Below are 21,185 nucleotides of genomic sequence, written 5' to 3' on the forward strand. Positions count from 1 at the left end.
TGACAAACCAAAAAGATGTGATTTTCCTACTGCAAAGGGGAAGACACAACTCAACGAAAAATAACACAGAATTAGCTAACCTAACCATCTACCAAATTTTCATAATTTAGTGCAAGTAAGGCTTTTGTGCATTTTCTTTTTTTTAAAAAAAAAGGGATCTAATGCTTTTTCAAAAATTCCACCACTTGCCATTAATATTAGGCAACTTCTTGCTCAGGTGTAGTTTCATCAACGTTGATAGTTGACAAATTTGTATCCCATGTATTACAATGCTCCAAAACAAGGTTGATGGTATATTTGAGCTTTAAACAGACAATAACTGATTTATTGACCAAACACTCATTTGAGGTTAGATTCCTCTAAAAGTCTACTGGACAAAAGAGTTTGGTCATCATTGTTAATTCTTACAATTAAAGACATATTCTTCAAACTAAACTAAAATCCATTAATTGAAAAGTTCCAAAAGATGAAGTTCAGTGAACAACTTGGAAGAGCAGCAGCATTAGGATTACATAGCACCTTTGACCCTGTAAAGTTTCTAAAGCTTACTATAAGATCAAACAGGCAAGGACATTTCAGAGAAATGAAGAAGTACCATTAAAAAAAAAGGAAGGTGCAAGGAAGAGATTTAGGATGGGATTCCAGTGTGCCTTGGCAACTGAAGGCACAACTGTTAAATACTGCAGATGCCAAGAAAGAGACAACTAGAAACATTATAGGACTGCAGAAGAATACAGGACAAAAAGTGATGAGACCATTTTAGAACTTCAATGTGCTTGACTGATTGCACTTCCAGATCAGTAAACAGACAGTAATGAGAGATGGGGAACTTGACAAGTTGGGGATATGGGCCAGAGAGGCATGCGCAATTTCAATTAAATATATCGGAGTAGTCCTTGCTGGTGATTTTCAGTAAACTATTAAAATAGAACCAGACCACTGTGATTCCATCAAAGTACATAAAGATTAAGCACAAGAGGAGGTATGATTAAATGCTTGCTAACTCCTAATGGAACTGCAATTTGAATAGAGTACAATGTTGGAGCTTACCCATATCAAATGCACTTTATTAAGAGAAGCTTTAATCATTTGCTCGTAGAATGCAATTGCTATTTTTCCACTGATATTTGTTGAACATTCTGTTATGGATTACAGCAACAGCATGAAAACAGGACTAGTTTTAAAGAGTGAAAAAAAAAAAGCTGGAGGGACTCAAACATGAAAATCTGCAGATGCTGGGCTTTTATTCAGGCATTTCCCAGTTTTACCAGGTTCCTGATGAGGGCTCAGGCCTGAAATATTAGCTACCTTTTACTCCCTATGGATGCTGAGTTTCTCCAGCACTTTTCTGTACTGTGCTGGAAGGACTCAGTGGTTCAGGTAGCATCCATGGGTAGAAATAGCCAGTCAATATTTATCAAACAGTTTTTGAGTTTCACAAATTTTAAGCTCATAATTTTAGTTTAGTATTAAGCTGTAGGCTAAAGGATTTCAGGCACAGTGGTAACAATATTTCCCCCCCCCCCCCCCACCCCCTGGAAACTGCAACAGATTTCATCTAATCGTACCTTGCCATTTCTTCCATTTTCTGTTAACCTTAAACTTAGATTTGGATGCTAACTATTTTAATCACTAACACACATGATCTCATTTTCCCTCTTTTAAAACTTCCAAAAATAGTTACAACCATAATGGCTGCCTATATTAGAATACTATTCAGAAATCACAATTTATAGTAAACTCAGATAATTAGGCATCAAATTGTTAATAAATGCTGCTAGACCAGCATCTCTCACTCATGAATTCAGAATGTGAGCTCAGCGACCAAAATACGGTCAGCTAGGGAGTCTGTGCTACAACCAGGCATGCAGCTGGATCCAGAATTAAGGTCCAAATCAACGGAGCTCAAAGGCAGATAGAGTCAGGATCTAGAAAGTTTGTATTTTTCTAATTCCCTTTACATTCTGGAAAATTAATGACACTACTGTGTAACAGGCTTTTTAAAAAGTGAAATAAAAGGAGCATCATTCACTCCAGAAAATCTGCTTGTTTGGTTCTATCAAAATCACAAAGGTGACAAATTATTAGTTTTACAGTATCATGTAAACAAATTTCTAAAGCTTAACCATTTTCATCTACAAGTAGAACTACTTTGGGGGGGGGAAGTTTCAAGACCTCTGCCTAAATTCCCTAATAATAGTCCAATTTTCCCCAAGACCAAAATTACTTAGTACGCACTTAGGCCTTTGCAAGACATAAGTTAATAGGAATGTCCGTAGTGATTCAATGCTGTTTTTTTCCAAGAGTACCCATTCTCGTACAACTGCTTCCATTATGGTTGTGGCAGCTTGAAATAGAACATAGTCAACTTTACTTGTTTCTGTGAAGAAAACAAATCAAGAACAAATGTTCATCAATCTTTCCTTCTAACCATTGACACAAGTGTAAGACAGCTTTAAGAACTGAAAAAAATATTGTCATTTCCAATATGTATTCATAATAAACATGCCAAAAATAGAAACCACTGATTAGTACACATTATCACATAAACATAAATTAGAAGCAGAAGTAGGCCACTGAAACGCTCAAGCCTATTCTGCTATTTAATAAGATCTATCTCAAATGTTACCCCAACTCCATACACCTTCCTACCTGTAACCTTTCACTCATTTGTTTATCAGTATCTATCTACTTTTACCTTAAAAATATTCAGATAGAGTTTGAGTAAGTGTATTTCAAGATGGCTGTTAGTAGATCTATATTTACCAGCAAGATGAAGCATCCTACGCATATCCACCTCGTGAATACACCATAGGATCTTACACATTTCAATCAATTCAGCCTATAGGCCTGCAAACTCCATCTCTCTAACCCGACCAGAGGCAAATCTTTCCACAAAACAAACCATCTATTCCAGATGTTAGATGAGTAGTCCCTCGGAGTTTATTAAATAGCAAGACCAATATTATACACAAATGTGGTCTCACTGCTGCACTCTATAAAAGCATAGCCTTGCTACTTTTGTAATGAATTCCCCTAACAATATTGTTACCATCACATCTTTTATGAATCACGCACAAATCAGAAGGTCATCCCACATCTTACAGCTTTGCAATCTGTCAGCATTTAGATAATGTTTCTTTTTAAAAAAACTTCCTTTTGAAGAATTTCAAAAATTTGCCAATTATCCCTATCCACTTGTACCCTTTGGTCCTTTTGAAATTGACCCTTTGGTCCAACATGTCAACCAAATTGTCCTACTTGACAATATTGGGCCCACATCCCTCTCAGCCTGCTTTTTTCCTCTTCACCATTTCCATTTCTGTCCACCTTTGGGTCATGTATTTGATGCCTAAATGCAAGTCATTTCTACAAATTGTAAAATATTGATGCCTTAGTACAGATCTACTGACACACCACTCTTACCAATCTATAATACCATTAATAATAGCTTATTGAAGTGGTTAAGAGTCAAAATTCTCTTGACATGTAATAAAACTGAAAATGTAATATTACACAAAAATTCATTATTCTGCCATAAGGCATTAGTATTGCCCAGTGCCACACAGCAAGATTCAAGATTCTTTTATTGTTCTGTAATAGTACACTCTTATACAAAATTACCTTCTGCCTGCAATAAGGCAGTCATCATTAACGTCACCTGGCTCCCTTATATTAAGGGAGAAAGAGAAGCAAAAGAGTCCCCGAGGGTCTATGGAATCGCCTCCAGTGCTCCCCCAGCCTAAGCATCCACACCAACTCCTATTTGATCCATCGGCTACACGAGCTCCAAATCCAAACCTCCGCAACGATCAGGAAGCCCTCAGGGCCCAGAGCCCTTGCCCTCAGCACACTCTAATCCCGGATCCGAAACCTGGTTCCCATGAGCCAGTCTCGAGCAGCCTGGAGCTCATGTTGATCTGCTGCCAAGGTAACCATCCAGTTGGGTCATATCCTCTGCTTCTCCTTCTCAACAAGGCGTAGGGGGGAGGGGTTGGTGATCTCCCTATTTCTGATGCTCTTTGCTCACTGCTCCCTCAGAGTCTGCAAATCCTCATGGCTGCTGGTGAGCACAGGCATCACCATCTTGGGCACAGGTCTTCAAGGTTGCAGAATTTCATTTAAAAACATCAGCTCCCTTAACAGACCATTTGAAGCCTGTACAGAGTTGTTGGCATTAGAACAAGATGGTTGGACCCTGCTGAGGAGCGCTGTGTCTCCACTCTCTACTCTCCCGGGTCTGCAAGCAACGCTGCCAATTTTTCTTTTCCTCTGTATAACTGATATAAAGTAGCTTCCTGTACCCCTCTTTTATTTTGAATAAAATTGCTATGTTCCAACTTAATGCAACATTCCTCAATTCTAGGGACTCTGAAAAATCAAAAAACAAGTTTCAACTAATTCTCTTAAATCCCTTGGATGAAGCCCATCAGTACCAGCGGACCAGTCAGCCTGCGTTCCAACAATTGCAATTTACCCAAAGTTATTCCCAATTTCTAAGATCAAATGCGAAGTGAATGAATGTTCAAGCATATGGCATTAAATGTGCACACACATATACAGATGCACCAAGATTATTACCTGCTGCAACCAAACAGGTATGCAAGGTATAACTTGCATTCTCTGTGATGAAAACAGATATAAATTGCTTTATCCATGTAATTTCCTTCTTTTCCCCCCCCCCACTATAAATTCCCAAAAAACTTTCCATAAGACCAAAGCTCATTAATGCTTTCTTCTTTTCCAATCTCTTTATTGTTTTTTTGAGCAACATACTATCAGGTACATATGAAATAATGTTTAAGTAAAGGTAAAATAAAATTATAGATGTAAAAAACAGTAAACAAGATATGCAAGATCCTTGTTACTGTTACAGGTTATATTAGTATGGTTATGTCTTTAAAAGAGATAGATTGTGGGGTTTAGTGTAAGTCACTTCCAAAGAGTAACACTTCACAAAAAAATCATCTCATTTAAAATGCAAGAGCTTTGCTGAAGCTAGACATTGAGGCTCTGGTTGATTTTGCAGAGACAATGGAACTACTTTGGAAAGAATTTCAAAAGGAGGTGCAAATGGAACAAAATCCAGGCTGAAGCACTGATAAGATCTTTCAAAGACTGAGTTTGGAGTCTTGGGAGAGGTCATTTGGTTTTTACAAGCAAAGAGAAGGAAAAAAAACAAACAGGATTCTTCTCTTAGCCCCTTTCACACTTGCATTCCACTAAATTGGCTGTTCAGTGTCTTGGGATAGGAATGGGGGTTTGGCTTTTCACACTTGACCACTCCTAACTGGGACACTGAACACTTTCACACTTGCAAGGAGCCATCCCTGGGGTTTCTACTGGTAACATCATGACGCATTGAGTGATGGTGAACCTGCCCTAAATCCTGCTCAATGTATTATGATCTTATATTTGAAAAAAATTAATCATACTGAATTATAACATAATTAAGCTTTATATACTGCATAATATGAGCCCTTCAGCCCGTGATGTTGTTGTGCCGACCTAGATAAACCTTTATAAAGGACCATGGGAAAGTACGAGCAATAAATTGTAATAGTGGAGAATTTTTAAACAGGGAGGGAGAGTTGGTAGCGCTATAGTGCTCAATTTATAGTGTGGGAAAGTTTGTAGTGCTATAGCATATAATTTATAAATACCATGGGAAAAACCGATGGCAGACCTGCCCTCCCAGAATTCAATGTGGCAGTATGCCCGGCTGCATGCATAGAGCATTCATCGAGGGGTTTCTCTGTTGCACAGCATTCTGGGAAGTCAGGTCCACCATTGCTTTTTCTCGCCACGGTCTTTATAAATTGAGCACCTTAGTAATCATTTGTCTTGGTGAATTTCTATTGGTACTGAATTGTGTAGTACTCTGGGCTCGTAGCATTACTGATTAAAAAAAAGAAAAAAAATCTATTACTAATCTAATTTCTAAGACCAACCTTTTATATGGATGTTGTCCTTCCCCCGCATACACAGTAGTTAGTGGATTTGATGTCCTGAGGTGCACTGAGTACATGCCTGGCATACATATTCATTCACAGCACATGCATATCACAGGCAGTGTTGGTATTTATTACTCATTCCCATTTGACCCTGAATTGAGGGCCCAGTAAAGATGGGATAATAGTTACATTTATCCTAAACTAAGTAAGGATGAAAGATTTGCTTCACTGAAGGATGGTAATGAACTAGATGGTTATGGACATCTCAGGGAATCTATTACTGTAATTAGCCATTAAAAAAAGACAAATTAGGTTAATTACTTAAATTCCAATTTCCCAGCTGCTCACTATTCTAGATCTCACTTCCAGTCCAGTAACCTAATTGCTACACTACTATATCTTCAAACAAGACATTAATTCCAAAGTAGAGATTATTCTTCCAAACTATAATATTAATTTTAATTTAGTCATATATCGTGGCAACAGGCCTTTCCAGCCCAGTTACCTTTTCCACCCAAATAACCCAATTAACCTACAACCCCAGTACATTTGGGTGTGAGGAAACCAGAGAATCCTGAGGAGACCCACATAGAGACGGGGAGAACATAAAAGCTCCTTATAGATCGCACCGGATTTGAACCTAGATTGCTGGCACTGTAATAGCGTCGTGCTAACCACTCTAATGTACACTCAGCTGAATTATTAACTTTAATTAGGATGTGTTAATGATGAAGCCAATGGAGGTTGGGAGGAAGAAAGAAAATGACTTGTTTTCTACATTGCTAATGGTATACAAAAGCTTGTTAACTTATGCTGGTCAGCTAAAGTTTTCTTGCCCTGATTTAGATCAGTGTCAGAAGTATATATCAAGCTCACTAAAAAAAAAATCAGAAAATGCTGGAAATACTCAGCAAGACAGACTACACCTAGAGGAAGAGAAACTTTGACCTGAAATGCAAACCATTTATATTCCCAAAGATGCAGCCTGACCTGTTGAGTGTCTCAGAGATAAATAAAATAGACTGCAGATGCTCGAAAGAAAACTAGAGAAACATATAAAATGCTGGAGGAACTCAGCAGGTCAGGCAGCATCCATAGAAAGCCTAAAGATGGTGTACATTTTAGTCCAAAGCCCTTTATCGGGAATAACAACAAACTGGCATACTCACAAATAAAAGGATAGTGGATGGTGAAAGAGCACAGGTTGGCAGATGATAGATGAATAGTTTTCAGAATGGAGCCACCACTAGTTCCAACCTTGACCCCTGCCACTGCAGCAGAGTTCCACTGCTCTTTTCTTAATCGCAGGACCACTACGAGGAGTGTGGGACTAGAAAAGTTGGGACTGTCAAGAACTAGCTGGATGTGAGCGTCTTTAAAAAGCAAGTTAAGGGTTAAATAGAACAGTGATTAGTGGGAGGAGTAATTAAGATAAGGGGTAGTGACAAATAAAAAAAGGGGTAGCTCTAATGGAGTGGCAGTGGAGAGCATCTCAGGGTAGGAGTGACACTTGGAGACTTTGGCTCATGAGGCTTTGGCAAGCAGAGGCTGAGGACTAGCTTGATTCCAGTAAGGCAAGATCTTTGAATTTAATTAGAAAGAGTTAATGGAGTCAGCAGTTAGGGCAGTTGAAAGCTCTGATTGCAGGATGTGGGAAATTTGGGACAGCACAATTGTCCCTGATGACTACTCCTTCAAGAGATGCATCCAGCTGCAGCTCCTGGGAGACCGTGTTAACGAACTGGAGCTAGAGCTGGATGAACTCATGATCATTCAGGAGGCAGAGGCAGAAGCAGTGATACATCCGCAAGGTTGCTGCACGGGTTGATATGATAGTTAAGATGACCTATGGGGTGCTGGGCCTCATTAATAGGGGGATTGATTGAGTTTGGGAGTCGAGAGGTCATGTTGCAACTCTACAAATCTCTGATAAGACCACCCTTAGAGTATTGTGTTCAGTTCTGGTCATCTCATTATAGGAAGGATGTGGAAGCTATGAAGAAAGTGCAAAGGAGATTTACCAGGATTTTGCCTGGATTGGAAAACCAGTCTTATGAGGCAAGGTTTGTGGAACTGAGATTTTTCTCTTTGGAGCATAGAATGTTGAGAGGAGCTTCGATAGAGGTCTACAAGATTATGAAAAGCATAGATAGGGTGGACAGGCAGCCCCTGTTTCCCAGGGCAGGAATAGCAAACACCAGAAGACATATGTACAAAATAAAGTTATGGTGTAAGGTTTTTATTAAAAAATCTTGGAGTTTTGGGTGCCTGGAATGCCTTGTGGTAGAGGCTGAAACAATAAACAATAGACAGTAAGTGCTGGAGTAGGCCAATTGGCCCTTCAAGCCAGCACCACCATTTTTCAGATCATGGCTGATCATTCACTATCAGTATTCATCCCCAGCCTTATCCCCTTAACTCCCCTGCCCACAAGAGCCTTATCTCACTCCCTTTTGAACATATCCAGGGAATCTGCCCCTACCACCCTCTGCAGCAAAGCATTCCATAGATCCACACTTCTCTGGGTTAAAAAAAATTCTCATCTCTGTCCGAAAGGGCTTTGCCTGTATTCTTAAACTGTGCCCTCTTGTCCTAGTCTCTCCCAACATTGGAAACATGTAATCAGATTTCACCCTGCCTAGCCCCTTGATAATCTTATATACCTCAATCATGTTTCCCCTCATCCTTCTAACTCCATCGCATAGAAGCCCAGTCTTTCTAACCTTTCAGCATATGTCAGTCCTGCCATCCTGGGAACTAACCTTGTAAATCCGCGCTGCACTCCCTCTATAGTAAGGATGTCCTTCCTCAAATTTGGGGACCAGAACTGGATGCAATATTCCAGGTGAGGTCTCACCAGGGCCCTGTACAACTGTAGGAGGGCAACTCTGCTCCTATACTCCAATCCCCTCTTTATGAAGGCCAACATGACATTTGCTTTCTTCGCAGCTTGCTGAACCTTTTAGTGACTGGTGTACGAGTACACCCAGATCCCTTTACACTACCCCACTCCCTATCTTGACTCCATTTAAATAATTCTCTGCTCTCTTATTACTGCCTCCAAAATGGATAACCTCACATTTGCCCACATTAAACTTCATCTTCCATTCCTCTGCCCACTCCCCCAACCTCTCCAAATCCCTCTGCATTTTCCTGACATCCTCCTCACACTTAACACTGCCACCCAGTTTCGTGTCATCTGCAAATTTGCTCATGTTAATAATCCCTTCATCCAAATCATTTACATAAATGATAAACAACTGAGGACCCAACACCGATACCTGTGGTACCCCACTCGTAACATCCTGCCATCCTGAAAATGACCAGTTTATCCCAACCCTTTGTTTCCTATTTCTTAACCAATTTTCTATCCACGTCAGCACCAATACCATGCTCCTTGATTTTGCCTACTAGTCTCCTGTGTGGGACCTCATCAAAGGCTTTCTGGGAGTCCAAGTATACCACTTCCACTGGCTCTCCCAAGTCCACCTTCTTTGTCTCATCTTCGAAAAATTCCCGAAGGTTAGTCAAGCATGATTTTCCTTTAAGGAATCCACGCTGACTCGCACTGATACTATAATTTCTGCCTAAGTGTTCTGCTATTTCTCCTTTTATGATAGATTCCAATATCTTCCCCATCACTGACATCAGGCTGACCGGTCTATAATTTCCTGTTTTCTCTCTCCCTCCCTTCTTAAAAAGCAGCACTGCATCAGCCACTCTCCAATCCACAGGCACCTCCCCCGAATCTATCGAACTTTGGAAAATATCGACCAGTGCCTCCACAATTTCCAGAGCAACCTCTCTAAGCACACTGGGATGCAGCCCATCAGGCCCTGGGGACTTATCAGCTCTAATTCCTAACAATTTACCCACAACCACCTGCTTCTGGATCTGGATATCCATCAGATTCCCCATTTCCTTAGGAAATTCCACCAAGTCCCTTGTTACTGCATGACCTCTACCCCCTATCTGACCATAACCTATATCCTCCTTGTTGAAGACAGATGCTAAGTATCTGTTAAGTTCCTCAGGCATCTCCTCGTTTCTAGTAATAATTTCACTCTTTTCTGTTTTTAAGGGCCCAATTTTCGTCCTAACTAATTTCTTCCTCTTTACATAACTAAAGAAGCTTTTGCTATCCCCTTTTATATTATTTGCCAATTTACTCTCGTACTTCATTTTCCCCTCCCGTATGTCTTTCTTAGTTTCCCTCTGTTGTTTTTTGAAGGTTTCCCTATCCTCTAACCTCCCACTCTGCTTTGGTATCTTATACTTACTCCCTTTGGACTTGATACTGCACTTGATTTCATTTGTCTCTGCCATTTGCTCCCCCTAGAGCACACATGTCAAACTCTGGCCCGCGGGCCAAATTTGGCTCGCGATATAATTATATTTGGCCTGCAAGATCATTTCAAAAATGTATTAGAGGTGGCCCGCCCTGCAGCGAGAGCCAATGCTGTTTTTTGGTAACGTCACCCCCACCATCCTCCCCCTTCATTGCATATCCTTCCCCATTGTAACACGAGAAATTGTAACACTAGAAGTCTGTCGATGTCATCAGCCGGCAAGCCAATTGGAAGGCTCCCTGCACAACCAGTCACTTCTCCCACCTGTCGAGCGGTGCGGCGGATGGGCGAGCGCCTGTGATTTCCTGTCGGCGCGACGGACATGGCAGGCTGCACACGGTCCCCGGGCAGCACGAGCCCCGCGCGACTGGCACTGGACGGCCCTTCCACAGCGCGAGCGCACTTCTCCCGGTCGCCACGGCCTTCAGCGCTTGTACCCGCGCGGACCCCAGGGACGGCTGGTTCGGCCCTGCACATGAACAGAGAGATGGTGGCTGTCCGCAAAGGCTAATCAGCAGCGCGCTGGGCCTGAGTGGGTGGGTAAGCAGGGGTGGGCAGAGGGTGTAAGTGAGGAGTAATGGGCAGGGGAAGTTATGGTGGTGCGAGGGGCAGTTAGAGGGAGGGATGAGTAGAAGGAGGGGTGGATAGGGAAGAGGTAAAAGGGGAGGGGCAGGGCGAGTAGGGGAGGGGTGATTAGAGGGTGAGGGAGGTAGAGGGAGGAACAGGTTGAGGGGAGAGGCAGTAGAGGGGCGTGTATAGGATGGGGTGGGTAGAGGCAGAGCGAGTGGAGTGAGGGGTGAGTAGAGGTTGGGTAAAGGACTGGTCAGGTAGAGGGATGGTGGGTCGAGGGTGAATAGAGGCCTAGAGCCTGAGGAGTGAGCAGGAAATGCTGAGTCCTGATGCAGTCCAAAATGGACACAGCCTGTGAATGCTGACTACATCTCCACAGGGACCAAATATGTTTCCCTCAGGTCAAGCAAAGGGAGAGCTTGAGCTACCTACTCCTGACCTGTAACATTATCTTCCTAAAGTTATATCCTAAAGTTTAACATTACATATGTTGAAAGAAGAGAAAACATGCAGATGTTGTTGAAAAATTTCAATAAATATTTAGTTCGGCCCTCGACTTAGTCCAAGTTTTTAATTTTGGCCCTCCGTGAATTTGAGTTTGACACCCCTGCCCTAGAGTCTTTCCTCCTATTTGGAATGAATTTGTCCTGAATCCTGTGAAAAATGCCTTGAAATACCTGCCATTTTTGCCCAGTTGTCCTCTCAGCTAGGGTATCCTTCAATTTTTCCCAGTTGTCCTCCCAGCTAGAGTATCCCTCCATTTTATTAATGTCATTTAAAAGACTCAGACAGGCACATAGACGAAAGAAAAATAGAGGGTTACGGGTAGGGTGGGTTTAGTACTTTTAAGAAATATATGGGTTTCCACAAAATCAAGGGCCGAAGGGCTTGTACTGCGCTATGTTCTATCCATGTTCCCTCACACATCCCACCAGTTCCCCTCTCCACTCCTAAGCCTTTTCCTCCTGTCTCACTTTGAATCTTTAGCCCTCTGTCCTCTTCTGTCCCCTCTAACTCTAGCTCCAATGCCTGCTGGGTCTTTATTAACCACTCCAAACTTTCCCTTTGAGGCAGAATGTTCTGTACTCAGTAGGGACCTTACCTTCGTACCCCTGCGGCTCAATTACTTCTCTGCTGCCTACTTCTTCAACAAGGATTTGCCACCATTCTGATAATGTCTACTCCTGCCTCAAGCCTTCTCCTTGCTATTGGACTCTCCATGTTCTGGCCTTCTGCCCACCCTGGATCTTTTTATTTTGAACAGCCGATAAAACTCAATTTCACCACTCCCCTCTATTCCTATCTTACCGTCCCTCAAAATGTTCTATTTGCCACTTTGTCCATTCAAGCCTCACCATCAAACCCGCAGGCAAGGGCGATATTGTTGTAGTCTAGTGTACTGACCACTATCCTGCCGCGACCAGATGGCAGTTCTCAAACACTTCCAATGACTTGTCCCTTGAGCTCCCCACCAAATATCATCAGGCAACTGTTTGTTGCATTATCACTGACCTCATCACCTCTGGAGATCTCCCTTCTTTACTTTAAAAGAATTTATTGTTTAACAAAATCCATTTGCATAATGTATACTAATGATAACAAATCAAATCATATCACATATATATATAAAAATTGTAAATTATAAACATAACCATAATTATTACATAACTTATTTTATTCAGGACATCAAATTCTATAATTATAATAATTAAACAATTAAATCATAACTTGCAATATGTCCAAAAATAATATTGAATACAAAAATTATACAAATACTACATGCAAAATTTCCTTATACAAGATATTATATATTTTTCTGATGTGATCATATTGTTCTACGATATGATCCATAAAGAAATTTCCCTTCTAGAGCTTCCCACCTTGTGGTTTCCTAGCCCTGGACTGCCTCATTCTAGCTCCTATCTAAGATCCACAAACCCAAATGTCCCAGTAGGTCCATTGCTTCCGCATGCTCCTGCTCCACATTATTTATCTTAGTTCAGTCCTTTCCCACCTATATCTGTGACACCACCCATGCCCTCCAACACTTTAACAACTTTCAGTTCCCAACCTTAACTGCCTGATTTTCTCCGTTGAAGTCTAGTCCTTGCACACTTACATCCCACAAGGAAGTCCTCAAGACTTCCATTCATGCTGAAATAGGAACTAACCCATACTCTACCACTCCGCTGTCTGGAAGAACTACCAACTGCCCTCTACCACTATTCCTCCCTTCTGCCTACTCTTCTTCCAAAAACAAGGTCTACTTCAATCCGCCTATCATCTCAACACAAAGCCCCGCCAGTCTCCCACAGCCCCCAACCAGGTCACAATTCATGTTGCAAACTCAACAATTCATGTTGCAAACCTACACAGTAATCTTTCCAACTCTTCTATTGACAAAGACATTGATGCAGTATCAGGTGCAAGTCTCTCTACTTCTCAACAATTGCAGGGCTGCAGCTGCATCATGGAGATCGTCAATTTTATCAGCTTTGCGCTAACTTCCCCAGTGTTCCCAAATTCGCTTAGCCCATCACCAGTACCTCTCTCCTCTATCTCCATTTCGAAATACAGAGCATCGACAAACATCTTTTACAAATCTACTGACTCCCATGGTTACCTTAACTACATCTCTTCCCATTTGGTCTCTTGCAAGAATGTAATTACTTTCTCCCAGTTCCTCTGTCTTCACTGTGTCGGTTTCCATGAAGAGGCTTTCCATTCCAGGACACCTCAGATGTCCTCCTCCTTCAGTAAATTTGCCCACATCTTCCACATATCTGCTTGCCTCATAACATTCCCCCCCACCCCCAACAAGATAGAAATAGGATTTTCGCTCGTTCTCACCTACCTCTCTCCACATCCAAAATATTATTCTCCACAATTTCCATCACCTCCAAAATGTTCCCTCCATTCTCTGCTTTCCATCGGGATCACTCCCTCTGTAACTCCCTTGTCTATTGATCCCTTCCTCCTAATGGCCCCCTGGCATTTATCCCTATGACCACACTAAGTACTACACCTGCACCTACTCCTCCCAGACAACCATTCGGGGACCCAAAGAGTCCTTCCAAATGAGGCAACATTTTACCGGTGAATCTGTGAGGGTTACATACTCCATCTGGTGCCCCTGGTGTGGCCTCCTCCACTTCAGGGAGACTGGTCGCAGTTGGGTGATTGTTTCATTAAATACTTTCAATGCATCCACCAAAACATCCCATTTCTCTTAATGGTCTTCCACTTTAATTCTACTTACCATTCCCATACAAGCATGTCTGTCCATGGCCTAATATACTGGAGGTTGAGGCTATTTGGAAATTGGAGAAACATCACCTTGTGCCTTGTCTTGGTATTCTCCAACCATATGGCACCAACATTCCTCTTCCTTTCCTCTCTGCTCTCTACCTGCCTATCACCCACACCTTCGTTCCACCAGCTCCCCATCTTTTCTCTTTTGTCCTCTTATCAGGGTACAACCTTCCCCCCCGATCGATCGGCTGCCATTGTGATCCTCCGCCACCATTAAATTCAAGCATCTACCCATTGCTTGCTATTTCAAATGACGGTTTTCAGCCCAAATAGTCTCCTACATTTTATCTTCTGTGGATTCTGCCTGACTGCTGAGTTCCCCCAGTATTTTCTGTGTTTCTGCTGAGGGTCTCAGCAGTTTGATTTAATCATTGGTTTCCAGAATCTATACTTCTGTTTTGGATTTCTGTGTACACCAAGCTTCATTAGAACATAAGAAATAGGAGCAAGGGTAAGCCAAACAGAGCCTGCCCTTCCATTCATCAAGGTCATGGCTCCATTTGACGATGAGACTTCAAAAATACACCACAAAGCTAACAGTTGTTCCATTTGGTCAATTCATATTTTATAATCAGAGACAGCCAAGAATTTTCAGGTCAGGTGAAAGTCTCTCTACTTCATCTCAACAGTGTGCTTTAACTGCAGTTGCAGGGCTGCAGCTCCCACTAAATCCATGTGAATTTCCCCATTTTTTAACCATAGTTACCTATCAACCACACAGACCCTCAAAAACGTGCAACTCAAAGTGAATTAAGGACACACTTGTTTCACAAGATGCCACTCAACTCTGTTGATCATTGTCTTTTAGTATGCCTTTCATCTTAGGTTATAACATTTGACAAGGACAACTGCTGATGTAATTACCAATGAGAAGCATTTTTTAAAAAAACTAAATCCACAAAAATAACGAATGCTGGAGATACCCAGTTGCTTAACAGGTTAAACTTCACCATCATTGTAGAAATGCCTTCTGAAATCTAAAATAGACATATCTTGAGATTTTCTGAAAAATAATGACAAATGGAGATAATAGGTATTGTGATAGAATATAGATATGTTTTTGGGAGATAAATTGGGGCAGGTGTTAGTGTTGGTCACATACAAACACTTTAAAACAGATCTTATTTAAGATACTGGAGCTCTGCTAATGCTAGACATATCGGGGCTTGAGCCTTTGCAAAAGCTTTGGAGAGTGCCCAAGAGACTTCACTAATGGATTGTTGTTTACAAAAAGGCAACAGATGAAAGAGCTTGTCAGAGCCACATTCTGTCTAGAAGGGAACTTGCTGTTCTAAGAGGGTCATGTGGTTTTTCAAGAAAAGAGAGTCAAACAGGCTTTCTCAGAGAGAGTGAGAGAGAGAGAGAGAGAGAGAGAGAGAGAGAGAGAGAAAGAGAGAGAGAGATCAGTTCTACAGTCTTACAGTCAGCAATAGCAGCTGGGACTGGAACAGGACAAGCTGCAAGCTTGTGGAAAACCACATTTGGAAGATGGGTTGTGAGTGCTTAGTTCAGCCTAGTTAAAGCCCTTGTGGTTCATGAAAGAGGAGAGGACTGGGTGTCTAATGTTTCATTGAAATAAGAGAAACAAGAAGAAACTCTGTGGTGATCTGAAAGAAAGAGGTTATCATCTGGAGAACCCTGACAGGGAAAGTTTCTTTGGCAAGACACTGAAGTGGCTGGGTGTCCAGCGTACCATAAACCTCTCTGAAAACCGACAAGAAATCTTCATGAGTGGTAACCATTTACCTTTCAAGCACCAAAGTGTGGTGAACTTTATAAATGTTAAATTCTGTGCACAGTATAAGAATTGCCTGCAACCAGTGAACCTGGAGGATTGAGAAGTGAGATTGGACTGTGAACCAAAGAACTTTTGTGAACTTACACACACATTACATACACATGCGCTTAGAATTAGAAGGGGGTTAAGTTAGGTTAGTTAATAGTGATAAGTTAAAATGTGATTCTGTTTTCATATTTAAAGATAATTAAAAGCAACTTTTGTTTAATCATTAGTCTTGGTGAATATCTATTGCTGCTGGGTTTTGGGGTCCTCTGGGCTTGTAACAGTATCTCATTTACCCCACAGCATTTGATGCGCATAATTCAGAGAAAAAAAAATTGTTTTATATTCCCATTAAAAAAAGTTGAACCAGTAAAGGGTCAATTATTTCTACCCAGTTCAGCATATTTTCCAAAGATTTCTCTTCCCGTCCTTGCACAGATTCTCAAACATTTATAAGAATGCAATAAATAAATACTTCAGTATAATCGATAGAAAACAGATAAAAAGGGAGAGTTACCTAATATGTGTTTACATACTGCAAATGGGGATTTTGACTTTCTAAACGATAGAAATATGTGTTCCGCATGTTGGCGTTGCTCATGACTGACCATGGATGGGGGTGCCTGTGAGAAGAACAAAATATGGTAATTCATTATTAGTAGCTTTTCAGTTCTAGGCAGGCCAGTGCCTAATTATAATGAAGTATTCAGCAACAAAGTAGAAACATATTTCAAATTAGAAAATGCAGGTGAAGAGAAGGAGTTAACATCTATGGTCAATAGTCTTTCCTTAATTTTTTAAAATTTACATACATTTCCACTCTGTAAATGGTTATATGGTTAATACAGTTCCAGGCCATTTTGGCTCACAAGTCTGTGCTGCCCAATCTATGCCTCATTAACCTAAACCCCAGTATGTTTTGAACGGTGCGAGGAAACCAGAGCCCCCATTGAAGAGCCATACAGACACGGGGGTCTTTCTATAATTTTGATTCCATTTCAGAATTTCACCACCTGCAGTGTTTTGCAAATGGAAAAGATTAATTAATTTAATAATTATTTAAGCAGATGCAATTACAACATTCACAAGACATTTGGACAGGTACATGGGTAGAAAATGTTTAGAGGGATATGGGCTAAATGCAGGGAAATAGGACTAGCTCGGGCACCTTGGTCAGCATGGATGAATTGGGCTAAAGGGCCCATTTCCAGGCTTTAAAAATCAATGTCTTGGCACTATGTATAATGAAGCAAAGCTTGTATGCAATGGCACATGATGCTGTATAAAAACTAAACTGAACTGTTATTTGGTAACAGTGGCCTATCATGAGATTATCAGTCCAAGTAATAAATTAAGAGAGGGAAAAAATATTTGACACTTTAAAAAAACAAATATTCAACTGCACTCACATGTGCTCTATAACATTCTCAGCTAAATAAATCAATTAGCTCCCTCTAAGTTTGGTAGTACAGCTACATGATGTGCTGCAAAACAAAGTATCAGAATGAACTAAACAAGATTTTCACTGTCAAGATAGCTTAAATCATATCTAAAAAACATTAGAAGATATTAGAACAAATAATCTTAGTGCAAACTATGGTGCATTCCCAAATACATCACAGAAATTACTGGTAAACAAACAAATTGCTTGGGACAAACATTTATTGCAGTGCAGAAGAATGCTTCTTTAAATTCTAATGAAGGTCCCACAGGGAGAGATCAAGCAGTTTCTTCAGAGCTTGCAAAAGCATCACCCATCAGACAAAAAAAAGCATCTTGTTTCCCTGGAATACTTGCAACTTTATCTTAATTTCTCTACTGTCAATTACTTATCTTCAAAACAACTTTAACTATTGAATCCTTTTTTTTCCAATCCTTTCCTTCCCTACAATTTAGTCAGTCTTTACCTCCAGGCTCCTCACTACAACTCACTGTACCTTGGCATCTCAAAGTCATTTCTTTTTGCGATCCCTCCGGGATTTTGCAGTATTGTGCAAGTAATCTTCTCTAGTTCCTCAGTGTACCATTCTGCATTATTATTTAGAACCAATGTTCTGAAATCCACTAATGCAAATCACACATTTTGTCAGCATAAACATATTCAGTGAAATAGTGTTTCCATATCTGTCTCAGTCCAGCAACTAGCTACTCTGCTTTTCATCTCACCATCAGCATTTTCTTCTCCCATTGTTAATTCTGCCACTCACATAAAACTCTCCAAGACAAAGTACCAATGTTCAAAGTACCATGTTCAGATTTATTGTCAGAGTACATACATGACATCACATACAACCCTGAGATTCTTTTTCCTACAGGCCAGGCAGACTTTCTATTTATTGGTCATGAAAAAAAAACTGCATTCAGGAAAAGACATTTGTACAAGAGAAAAGTAAACAAAGAAAGAAATGTAAACAAACTGACTGTGAAATAGAGAAAACAATAACTATTCAGTAATAAATAAATCATGTAAAAACAAAATTATATTGTTTATGCCACAGGTACCATGATACAATGAAAACACTTTGATTTGCATGCCATCCAGTCATGTCAATCCATATTCAAGTACAGCAAATAGTACAATATGCAGAATAAAGCAGCACAGAGAAAATTACAGTTAAGGACCATACTGAAGTAAGGTTTTGTGAGATCAAATTATCCATGTTTAATTTTGAGAGATCTTTTAAAGAAAGAAACCATCCTCAAATCTGGTGGTACGTGCCCTCTAATTCATGCATCTTGTGCCTGGTGGGAGAAAAAGTGTGACCAAGGTAGGAAGGGTCTCTTCAGTTGGCAGGTTTCCCAAAGCATCAGGAAGTGCAGAGCCAAGAGAGGAGGTTGGCATGCATGATGACCTGAGCTGCACTCACAACTCTCCCCAGTTTCTCCTGGCCTTGGGCACAGTAGTTCCCATACCAAGCTATGATGCATATAGACAGGAATATTTCCTATGGTGCACCTATTATTTGCTGTTGACGAAAGGCAGGGAATAGAAGTGACAAGACTGGGAAACAGATCTTCTACCTATTTTCCTAACCATAAAAAGTCTTAATCAGAAAATTTTAAAAAATTATTACGGATAATCTAAATTAACTGAACAAAACTAACATCTTATTGTCTAGAGAAGCCCAATCATTTGAAGTCAGTTGATTCACATCCTAAAGTGTTTCACTTATTGACTTTCCTTTTTATGTTAACAGGAGTTTAAATTATCAGGTTTTATCATTTAATTATCAGTTTTAATCATCAGAAAGCCAGCTCTTGCAGTGAAACAATATTATTGAAATGAATATTGAAAATGTTCAGAAAAGGCCAGGGATAAATGTAAAAGTTACAAACAACTCTAGGTGCAAATCAACTGTCACTGGCTCCAAACCCCACAAATCGTTCCCCAACCACACTACAATGGATGCACCTTCATCTGAAAGACTGCAGTGATTCAATATGGTGATGCACCACATTCTTAGGATAGGTGAAGCAATGGACATTAAATGTTGTCTTGCCATCAATGTTTAGCTTCCAAGAAAGAATTTAAAAGGACACATTCCCATATGGTGGAATGAATAAATTATCTTTAAAAAAAAAACACAAAACGTAAAGACACATGAGAGACTAGATGCTAGATCCCCTGGAACAACACACCATCTATTGGCAGATATCAGTGGGTTGATGAAGAATCAGTTGGAGAAAAAGAAATGTTAATGTTTTGGGCCAAAACAATGGTGGATTCTAGCCCAAAATTCATTTACTTCCACTGATGATGCTCGATCTACTGAGTTCCTCCAGTGGACAGAGCTTCAACACAGCTTTACAACAACACTCAATTGTAATTCGTCATGCAGTTTCAAAACAACTGGGTATTGACCAGAAATGTCGGCCATCCATTTCCCTCCACAGATGCTGCTTAACTGGCTCAGTTCCTCCAGCAATTCTTTTTGCTCTAAATGCCAGCATCTGAAATCTCATATTCAAAATGGCTTTTCAGTTAACAGCTCAATGCAAGGCTTCAGGCCTTGATGGCGAACCTAGCAGGGTACTGAAAATCTGCACCAACCAACTAGCCGGAGTGTTCATTGACCTTTTCAACCTCAGTTTCCACCTGCTTCAAAAGGGTATTAATAATCCTGGTACCCAAGAAGAGCAGAGTGAGCTGCCTCAAGGACTATCGCCCAGTACCACTAACTTCAACTGTGATGAAATGCTTTGAGAGGCTGGTCATGGCCAGAATTTACACATACCTAAGCAAAGATCTCGACCCACTGCAATTCGCCTATTGTCACAATCACTCCACAGCAGATGCAATCGCTGGCTCTCCACTCAGCTCTGGTTCACTTCAAACAGCAATTCATGCACAAGGCTGCTCTTCATCAACTACAGCCCAGCCATCGATACCATTATGCCCTCAGTTCTGGTCAAGAAGCTACAAACTCTAGGCCTCTGTACCTCTCTCTGCAACTGGATCCCTGACTTTCAGTGGAAGACCACAGTCAGTACAAATTGGAAACAACATCACCTCCTCACTGAATTTCAACACAGGCACACTCCAAAGAGGCTCTACTCATTATACACCCATGACTGTGTGGCCAGGCACAATTCCAATGCTATCTACGTCTGCCAATTTCACCACAGATGTCAATAGAATCACAAGCAGCAATGAGGAAGCGTCCAGGAGGGAGATAGATCAGCTCGTTGAATGGTGTAATGACAACAACCTTGCTCTCAACTTTAGCAAAACCAAGGAGATGAATGTCAATTTCAGGAAGAAGTCAGGGGAACATGACCCAGTCCTCATGGAGGGCTCATTAGTGGAGGAGGTTGAGAACTTCTAATTCCTGGGTGTCGATATCTGAGGATCTGTCCTGGAGCCTCCACGTTGATGTAAGCACAAAGAAGGCTCGCCAGCAGCCGTATATTGTGAGGTTTATGATGAGATTCGGTATGTCACCGAAAACTCTCGAAAAGTGTACCATGGAGAGCATTCTGGCTGGTTGCATCACGGCCTGACATGGAGGCGCCAACTTCCAGGACAAGAATAAACTCCAAAGGGTTGTTAACTTAGCCTGTGACATCACAGGCACCAGATTTCACTCCATCGAGGACAACTACGAGGCGGTGTCTTAAAAAAAAGCAGCCTCTATCCTCAAAGACCCACTACCCAGGCCATGCCCTCTTCACTTTGCTACCATTGGGAAAAAGATACAGAAGCCTAAAGACAAGTAC

General features: G+C 41.0%; 1 protein-coding gene across 4 annotated transcripts in view; it reads right to left on the reverse strand.

Annotated features, from left to right (window-relative positions):
- The window catches only part of xpo4 (exportin 4), a 90,178-nt gene extending 73,592 nt beyond the window's left edge, over positions 1-16,586 (reverse strand). For 2 of the 4 annotated variants that reach the window (XM_069891366.1, XM_069891365.1), the window contains exons 1-2: positions 16,486-16,586; positions 2,239-2,380 (exon numbers count right to left, since the gene is read on the reverse strand). In XM_069891366.1, coding sequence (XP_069747467.1) covers positions 2,239-2,380; positions 16,486-16,579 — 236 coding nt within the window. In that variant the 5' untranslated portion in view covers positions 16,580-16,586. Of the gene's footprint in view, positions 1-2,238; positions 2,381-10,567; positions 10,773-15,108; positions 15,185-16,485 lie in introns of those variants that run through there. The other 2 variants (XM_069891367.1, XM_069891368.1) reach the window with 2 other exon arrangements.
- Positions 16,587-21,185: the final 4,599 nt, after the last annotated feature.

The sequence above is a fragment of the Narcine bancroftii genome, chromosome 7, assembly GCF_036971445.1.
Source record: "Narcine bancroftii isolate sNarBan1 chromosome 7, sNarBan1.hap1, whole genome shotgun sequence".
Lineage (NCBI taxonomy): Eukaryota > Metazoa > Chordata > Chondrichthyes > Torpediniformes > Narcinidae > Narcine > Narcine bancroftii.